This window comes from Priapulus caudatus, unplaced genomic scaffold, assembly GCF_000485595.1.
Source record: "Priapulus caudatus unplaced genomic scaffold, Priapulus_caudatus-5.0.1 Scaffold956, whole genome shotgun sequence".
NCBI classification, from domain to species: domain Eukaryota; kingdom Metazoa; phylum Priapulida; class Priapulimorpha; order Priapulimorphida; family Priapulidae; genus Priapulus; species Priapulus caudatus.
The window spans coordinates 1-9,730 of record NW_014578017.1 but is presented as its reverse complement, the minus strand read 5'-3'; the positions used below and the strand labels follow the sequence as shown (position 1 = coordinate 9,730).

Here is a 9,730-nt window from a genome sequence, read left to right as displayed (position 1 = left end):
TACTAACAACTAACTACTAACTACAGTACAGACAATAAACAATCTAGCTGTCCCTCTTCCTAATAGGTTGTTGGGTGCAGTCAGCACACTGTGGGTAGTAGTCTTCCTCATTGTCGGCATCCACGTATTCCCCACAGAAGATGCAGCAGGGTTCATAGCCACACGAGAAGTAGATCTTCTCGATGTGGTCTAGGCAATCGTGGTCCTTGACGAACAACAACTTGGACTTGAGGCCTTGTGGAAGGTTGATGTCGTCTGAAAAAAAAACATTTGAATATGTTTAGTAGTTTAGAAGCATCTATAGGATGTTGAGTGGTATTTTGAAAGAAAGAAAACAAATGTGTGGAATTCTGCTTACCAAGCATCAGTCCGCATGTGTAGTCAATTTCCGCCAACACTTGGTTCAGTTGCTCTACCTGGTTCTTGGTGAGCTTGTGCTTTGAGAATATCAGTCTCCACTTCTCACATTCAACACACTGCAGCATAGTGTCCGTGTTTGTAGCATGTTGAACTGAAGGACAGAATTTGCTCTTCTGCCTTTGAGCCTTTGTCCTTACCTGTAGACTAGGCCTATTCTGAAACACAGAGACATCCAAGAATGAAGATATACAATGTATAACATTGCCCATTGTTGACTATACACGTATAGCATTTCCAAATCAAGCTGAGAAATCTAAATCTTTAGGTCAAGATGTCATTGCAATGGGATGAAATACATGTATACATACGTCATGGGTTTCAGTCTTGTAAACGTCTGTGAATGGCTTGTAATGGCCATCTCCGGCATCCACTGGGAATGGCAAGGTTGCCACATCTGCACTTCTTTCATCTCTCAGCGGTCTGAAATGGTGCAATGTGAGAAAGTGGTGTGCAGAAATAGAGCAAGAGGGCAGTAGCTTTGTGCGTGATATAGTGTCACTAGCAAGAATAGGAAGTATTGAAAGATACACCAACTACCAAGCACAGCCTTGAATTACAATACAGACATTGACATAGAGAATTATACAGGGATGACTCACCTACAGATAGTACAATCCACCTTTCCACACTTTTTTATCTGGAAACAATAGTGGCCCTCAATACAACAGTGTTCAAGAAAGGCCATCATCTTGTCCAGTTTCTTGACATCTTTGTAGGTGAGTTTGTCACGCTGAAAGAGAGATCAATCAAGGGTATTTGATAGCAAAGGTATGTTCGTATAGAAGTATAAAATGTAGGCCTAGTATACGTATACAATCAAGAATACATTACCAATACATTAATATATTCCTGATACAATGTATGTATAAAATTGTTAGACCGAGGAAACATTGGCTCACCTGTAGTCTGTTCTCCACCTCCAGACACTTCTGCCACAGTTCATCAATTTCTGCCTCTGGCGCTGGCATGAACGTCTTGAAGGGCTTTTCCTTCAGGGACAGTCTGGACATCTGACTTTTGAGCAAATCCTTTGGGAAGTTCAAGGATTCGCTCAGTTCGTCTTTTAACTCATCAGTTGACAGTTTTATCCGCATTTCCTTCACACTGTTTGCATTCGCTTAAAAAATGAGTCAATACATGTACATGTATGAACATTTTAATACAATCTTATAAACCTCCAACAAGATACCCCCAGTGAATTTAAGTCCCAAGAATGATGAATATCGCAAAGTTTATTTCTACATTGATGCTATTTAAAAACAACTTACCAATAGCCTTTTCAAATTGATCAGACATTTTTCGTCGCATCAGACCAATTCCTTGGAGGCCGATATTCACAATTGACATCACCCTCTCTACTGGGTTCGCCCAGGAGTTGCTTGGAGCTGTCCTTAATGCCACCAGCACATCGAGATCCAATTCCAGGAACAAGGCAACCAATGATAATTTTACGCTGATGTAGGTGCATCTGTGATCAGGCCCTCCGTCTGTATATATGAGAAGTACTGGGGACACAGCTGAAATAGGAAGTCAGTGGATACCAGTGAATTCCTTGAAACATCAAATTGATATTTAATTTTGTCTTTGTTGAACAGAAATAGCCTACCTCCACGTGGGAGCAGAACCTGCTTCAATTCAGCAGCATGTCGAAGTGCTGACGATGGCTCCAGAATGGAATCCTTCAAGCCCACATGGACGTCGCCATGGTAGAAGCTACCATCTATGGTCGTAGGGATGTCAATCTGTAAAAGAAAGAGATTTCGTTGGAAATTGCTCACATGATCACTCATCGATGTATCATGAACCTTCTGGCACAGAAGCAGTGTTTCATCAAATGTTAATACATCATGTAGGCCTACTTACCACCAGATTAACAGACGGGGTGAGGGTACACTTTGAAAAATCATGGTCGCCGACTGCCATAATTTGGTTGGCCCCAACTATCACCTTCTTGCCCCTCTCGGCGGCTGCTAGTGGGTACGATGGCTCACCAACTTTAATCTTATGCTTATCATCCATTGACACTAATGTAGATATATCTCGGTTCAGGACTGCATACTCTCGAAGGTACCGCCACGCTGCCGCGCAATAATGAGCATCAACATGGCTGATTCTTATCTGAAAAGGAATGCAAGATATCAGGCTATGCATATATGATAATGTTGGTTTTAAAGTAATTTAACTGACAGCCTACCGAACATTGAATACTATAGGGCCTACCTGTCTTTTCTGCACCATCATTTTTATCTTCATCTCTGCTTTGTAGTATTTGGCTGTGTTGGCTCTTGAGTTTATTGGTTCAAACTGGTATCTCATCCACTTAACGGAAGGAATTTTGATGCCTGGAGGAACTCGTTCTTGTACTCGTCTATGAAGGTCATTCAGGCTAACAGCTTTAGCCAGGTAGAGCTGTTCTCCATGCCGTCTCTCTTGGACTGCCACCCCAACTTCTTCCGACAGGTATCTTTCTGTTTCCGCAAAGAATGTTGCGAAAGTGTCTCGTTGATTTGGAAGTTTAACCGTTCGCAGATCAACAACAATCCCGGGATCTTCACACAGAAGTGCCACTTGGAATCTTTTATCAATCGCCTTTTCATCTGTGTCATGGGCTGCAGACTGATCCCCAGTGAGATTCTTGAAAATCGACCTCAAGGCTACCCTTTGACTAACAAAGCCATACGCTCTCATAAATTCCCGTTTGGTAATACGACGTTCGAATACTGGTGCATCAGCTTCGATTTTCTGCTTAACCTTCAAACAACCATTGATGATTGCCTGTGGATCCCCAGTAGGCTCGATCCTCCAAACAAAATGGAGACTCTCCTTGCTCCCCCCAATGTGATGAGCGTGGTGCACCGTATGTGACTTGAGTCCCGACTGCTTCAGATCTTCTATCGCATCATACACGCGCCTTCTCTCCATGCCAGGTGGCAGATGCTCCCGCACAGAAATGGGCTGATACAGTTCAGTAGCAGAAACTTGTCTGTCTAGATAACTGAATAGATGATGTACTGGACCCTGGTTCACCCGAAGGATCGTCACATTAGCTTTGACCTCTACTTCACTCTGGGGTTTAGCTTGGGACACCTTCACTCTGACATTCTGAGATCGCAGAAAAACACAGTATTCTTCAACTGCCTTGACAAGAGCCAGTGCTGTCTGCTTCACTTCAGCCCAAGGCATAGCCTCAAGGTAGGGACCCTGGGCCTGGAGCACCTCACGGACAGAGATGCAGTGAGAGTTCAGTTTCTTTTCACTCAGGTTTGTGAGGTTCCTTTTGCGATGTTTGGAATTCTCAGGGCAATTGTACCCATTGAATTCCTTCATGAAAACATCGGGAAACTTCTTGCCATGGCCAAGTTCCAGTTCAATCTTGCGATACTGCCCATCCAAATAGTATACCATTTCAGTGAACTTTGACACAAATGACGTTGCAGCTTTTCCACTTTTGGTTGGGAATAGACAGCCTCGCTCAACGAAGTATGTGAGAATACGATTTTGCAATTTCTCCAAGTTCGTTGCTGGGGCTGCGGTTATCTTTGGGAGATCGGCGTCAGCAACATCTTTGGACGATGCCATCATCACCTGAAAGGCGTTCATGGCGGGCCTAACTTCCTGAACTGGAGTACAAGTGGTACATTCGGAATGTTTAGTTTCAATGTCAAAAAACCTCATGTTGAATAGTTTGACTACTTGAACTAGGTCAGTGTCTGCATCACCCATAATCCCATCCTTCAGTGACATGGAACTGTACGCCTTTGCCTCGCGAAAAATGTAGTTTTTGCACTTCATTACCCCCTTGGAATGAAGAGTGTCGACTGAATCTGAAAATAGTTTGCCGTACGTGTAATAGGCTTTTTCATCAATCGATATGAAGCGCCATGGGGAAATGATCTCACCATTCTCCTTCACACGAACAGCGATTTGCTCGCTTGCCACTGCCATGTCTATCGGTGTTCAGTCAACTCAGTCTAAAAAAAGGAGAAACACCAAAAGGTATTATTTTTTAGTATATTAATGTTTTGTTTATTAAATGAGCAAAGTATCCATCGGTGAACAATACTTGGCATTCGACACGAGTGCCAGTGTAAAAAACCCCATTTGATTTCCAGCTCACATTTGCTGCTATTTCAATCAGCACGTGGCCCGACCAACGTGACGTGTGTGAAACCCTGGGCACTTAAACACAATCGATTTCCCACAAATTTCTACTTTCATGAGTTCACATTGATTGATTTGACGTACATACATGATAGTTGATACATGAAAAAATTGCCCCCCCAAATAAATATTAAAAAATAACACTGGTATGATCAATGGGCGAGGCTGAAATCGGTGAACAATACTTGACATTCGACACATGACAGAGTGCCACGTGTAAAAAAAACATTTGAATTCCAGCTCACATTTGCTGCTATTTCAATCGGCACGTATTTCCCTGGGCACCTAAACACAATCGATTTCCCACAAATTTCTACTTTCATGAGTTCACATTGAAATAAATAAACAATCATCTAACAAAAATAATAGTTGATGAGACATATTTAGTGAGTTTTATGATATGATGGCATGATATGGTGTTGATATTGATCGATTGATTTAATACGCACCTATTAAATGTCCTCTATGCAAAATGTCCTCCAACGGTATTAAATTTAAATGACTGCGCTAGCCGAATCATGCTATGCTACGGGAGCTCCGATTGGTCGGGTTTACAGAACGACGTCCTAGTGAGCCAATCAAATCACACAACACTGATTTAGCAAGAACATTGAGACTCACGTTCGGGAATTTTCGGTTTGAAGTCGTCATCTTCGGGTTTTTTCGACAAATCTTTATTCCGGCGCCCTGATATATGTCTAGCGGTTAGAAAAGTGGCATGTACAATCCGGACTGCCCCAAGCTTGTCAAAATCCATCAGAATTGCTGTTTAGGCTAAGTACACCTTGTGATTAGTCTATTATGTTTCAGTGAGGGAATTTTTTTCCAAATAATGAAATTTTTGGTAAATAATGACTTTTTTGGGCGGGGACTAAAGCGGCATGCGGGCGGTGGACGGTAAACCGGATTTTTCATTCTCATGGCCTTAGGTTAGTCTGTTAGAGTTAGGTTGACTCACTAGACTAGCATTATATTACATTTATGTAATACAACATGAACAGCGCATGTGCAGCAACTGCTCGGACGAATAGCAACAGGTGTCCGATGCTCGGACGAATATCCACGTCCTAAATCTAAACCTAACACTAACTCTAAACCGACTCGGCTATCTCATACTTGCGTGTCATAGTAGTATTAGTACCCAATTACTCTATGGTGTATAACCTTTTGCTTTCAATCTTTTGCATCTGAACTGACAGTCAATACTAACCAACTGGTGTAGGCTAGCTACATAATGTTCATTTTCATACTTCAAATCCGAGTGTTTCTAGCTCATCAACTCTTAAATCTGAACAATTTTAATTTCCAACGGCATTATTTTGTGGGAAAGCGACGCATGCGCAAATGGACTACCGTACCCGCAGCCTCGTAAATTGGAGATACGGCTGCCGTACCTCCAGCCACTCCGTTCAACAAACAAGTCTCTCACTTACAACAATCTCTTCATACACGTCCACGCAGTTGTTCACAAGCTCTGATCACAATGAGTTTTCAAAGTCACAATGAAGACAAAAAGCTTCCGCACCCACCATCTTTTACTGCTAAGCTAGATGGCACACATCGCCACATTTTCACTAGTATTATTATTATCACCATGACGGCGGAGAGAAAAAATACATGGGCCCATCTACGTTCGTAGTACTGAAGCAAGCTGCTGATTGATATGGTCTTGCGTGTGGTAAATGCGTGTGAAATTGGGTGTTGTCAGAGAGGTGTCGGGTCCACTCGTCCGATAGCAAAGTCGGCTCATTACATTATTTTTAATATAGATTTAATTTAAATTTAAATAAATACTATATAGCAATAATATTATGCGTTGGTGTGTTTATATTATGTCTATTATTAGGAGTGAATAAATCCATGTTTTTAGTCACTCCAAAATGGCCGCGCACTGTAGTTAGTTGTGGTTTGAATAGTTTCTGCCTGCTTTTGGCTAATAACCGTATTTTCTGCTGCTTAAATGCTGTTATGAAGTGTTCGAAGGTAGAGGTTGGTATATTAGAGTCGTCGATGTAACCGAAATCTCTACATAATAATGATAATGGAATGTGAGCTTCAAAAGTTTGTTCAAAATTGTCATTGATATTCCCCAGCTCTTTTCGAATTTTTGTAACAGGTTATATTAGTTGAATACAGAGTATTGCGATACATAGTAAGTTCCCGGATAGCGGAGAAAGGTTCGTGTTTAGAATAAACCCAGTTTGGAAGTTCTAGTCTCTGAAAACGCACCAGCAAACCGCCCTGAGTGATTCACTCAGGCGTTCCTCCGCACAAAACCATACGGACGCTTTGTAACCCTATCCTCCTGGGTTTGGGTTACATTATTGTATCTATGCAGGCCCTAGCTGCGAGTTTAAGTTACTGGAGACGGGACCGCCATTTTACGTGGTCATCCGAGATGCATTTTAGATGCAATAAAGATTTAATAATTATAATAATAATAACATGGAGTTATGCAGTTGTACGTGACGAGCGGCGGATATTTCGAGCGCCATCTCTGTTGACCTGTGACGTACGCATTCCCAATGCGCATAGTGATCGGCAAACGCAGCGCCCTCCGATTGGTCGGGGAATCCGCTTTTCAAACCGAAGTACGTCCAGTGTTCGAAATTCAAGTCGGCCCGTCGGCCCGCCGCCGACAGTTTCGATGCCGGGCCTACAGCTTCTTGATAAAACAGGCCCGCTGATCCTACAGCTATTTGATCACCGAAAATTCGAAACACTGAGAAACTGTTACCTGTAGAAATCTTTGCTTGCATATTAACTTCCAGGGGTATTTATTTGAAAACTAATCCGTGATAAACCGTGACATACATGTAAACAATGCGTTCACCCACTGCAATCAACTTTAGTTGGCATTCAAGAAACGTGCGTGGGATGTTCGGACGCACAGGTTAGCACAGGTTCCGGAATCCAGTAGGTAAATTTTACATAATTTTTTCCTTTTCCACCAAAGTGTTGCTAGTTGTAAGCTATTGGAGTACCCTGAAATGGCTTTAGATTGCATCTCAGAGCTTATAATTTTCAAAAATGTTCTGGTTCCCAGACCCACATAGAAGTCCCCGATGTGTACCAGACTACCAGTCTGTCTCTCTGCTGTCAAAGTGGAGAGTCGTAGTTACCAAGGAGCTACATATAACAACGATGTGGCGTTTCCTTAATTGTGAGCCCCCGGCCTGGCAAAGAAGCATAAACAGTCATCCGACGAGAGGAAGGAAAAACAGAGAGATTATGATTATGGACATTAATAATGACTAATAAACATAAGGAGGAACATGATATGCTGTTTTATTACTGTAATTTGCTCCAAAATTGGCGGGCCTACAACTTTGCTGGCGGGCCTGCAGCTTTTAGGAGCTATAGGCCCTGCAGGCCTACAGCTTTTTCTGCTCAATGGCAAACACTGAGTACGTCACAGGTCAACAGAAATGGCGCTCAGTATATTCGCCGCTCGTCACTTCAAATTTTTGTAACGGGTTATATTAGTTTAATACAGAGTATTGTGATACATAGCAGTGAAAAAAATACACGGGGGCTCAGGGCGATTTAGCCCCCGAAATGCCAAAAAGAGCCCCGGAAATGCCAAAAAGAGCCCCCGTAAATGTGCATAGAGTTCAATGCAAACCAAATTTTAGAGTGCTATTTTCATGCACGCGAGCTTGAAAAGTAGCCCCAGAAAAATACATTTTAATTTTTTCCCTGATACATAGTAAGTTCCAAGATAGCGGAGAAAGGTTCATGTTAAGAATAAACCCAGTTTGGAAGTTCTAGTCTCTGAAAACGCACCAGCAAACCGCCCTGAGTGATTCACTCAGGGGTTCCCTAAAGTTCCTCCACAGAAAACCATAGCGATGTGTTGTAACCCTATCCTGGGTTTGGGTTACATTATTGTATTTAATGGGAGCATAGCAGTAACAACTATACCCAATTTCAAACATGTGGGCCAAACGGTTCCTGAGTTATCGTTGACCGTAGTGAAATGTTGACGGACGGACGGACGTACGACGGACGACAACCCATGGCAATAGCTCAGCTTGACGATGTCAAGGTGAGCTAAAAATATAAACATAATAGTACTAAACAATAGGGGTGTAACGATATACCGGTATATCGGTATATTGCAATATATTTTGAAAACTCGATATATCGCGGATACAACTTCCGATATCGATATTTTACGAATACGGTGTATAACAAGAATAAGATTACTTGACACTTGCCTTATGTCTATATTGTTATGGGCTCGAAATTATGCAACTGCGGTATATATTATACGAAGCACCATGCCTGCAGACGCATATCAGTATTACTGGTAAGGCGCCGCACTGCATGGAGCACTGCAGCGGTACTGACTCGCGGCGGGCAGAGTGGGGCAGAGAGCACCGGCTAACTAAGGGAGTCTATATATATAGCTACTCTCACGATCTGAGTGCCCGCAGTGCCCACAGGACGATACAAGCTGAAGCGAGCACCCACTGTTTTTAGTTCAGTTTGCAGTTCAGTTTCAGTTTCGTTTCAGTATCGCAGTATTGACGCATTATGCAGCAGGGGTATTGTGTATTCCAGGCGCACGGCAGTGCCTTCCGAGAGGGTATCTCAAGTACAGCGGGTGACATTGTTAGGCGGGCACAGAGGCTGCACTGTCAGCAAGAAACGCATTGCCGTGGGCTTCTGTTTCTGCAAAGAAAAACATGAGAAATTAAATCACGTCAATATAATAGCAATATATGATGATAATAAAACCATCAAATTGTTACTATATCATGGCATGGTATACACTTCCCAATACGTATTTGGAAAAATATTGCACATACGGTTTTAGTCGTATTTCAATATATTGGCAATACGGTTTTTTGTTGCATAACTCACGCCCTACTAAACAACCTAAAACTACGCTTCGGTACATATCGTAGTACCTAATACGCATCAACGACCTCCATCATGCGGCACTTGGGCCGTTTCAATAAGCAAGTGGCCGCAAAGCGACAGCGCTCATCTAACGTCTACTGCCGGCGGGTGGAACCTCCCGGCTTGTGGAGTGTGGGATTCTAGTAAAGCACCTGTAGTCCCAAATGTGTTCAATACACGCCGAAATCAGTTAAAAATGGCACAGGGATGTAACAGGAACCTTCTCAAAAAGAATGTTCGT

At 42.6% G+C, this 9,730-nt stretch overlaps 1 protein-coding gene across 4 annotated transcripts in view; it reads right to left on the bottom strand.

The window, feature by feature from the left end:
* The window catches only part of LOC106814652, a 7,824-nt gene extending 4,128 nt beyond the window's left edge, over nt 1–3,696 (bottom strand). Inside the window, exons 1-3 of one of the 4 annotated variants that reach the window (XM_014818995.1) lie at nt 2,027–3,696; nt 359–1,937; nt 15–255 (exon numbers count right to left, since the gene is read on the bottom strand). In XM_014818995.1, coding sequence (XP_014674481.1) covers nt 2,611–3,603 — 993 coding nt within the window. In that variant the 5' untranslated portion in view covers nt 3,604–3,696 and the 3' untranslated portion in view covers nt 15–255; nt 359–1,937; nt 2,027–2,610. Of the gene's footprint in view, nt 1–14; nt 1,938–2,013 lie in introns of those variants that run through there. The other 3 variants (XM_014818996.1, XM_014818994.1, XM_014818997.1) reach the window with 3 other exon arrangements.
* Nucleotides 3,697–9,730: the final 6,034 nt, after the last annotated feature.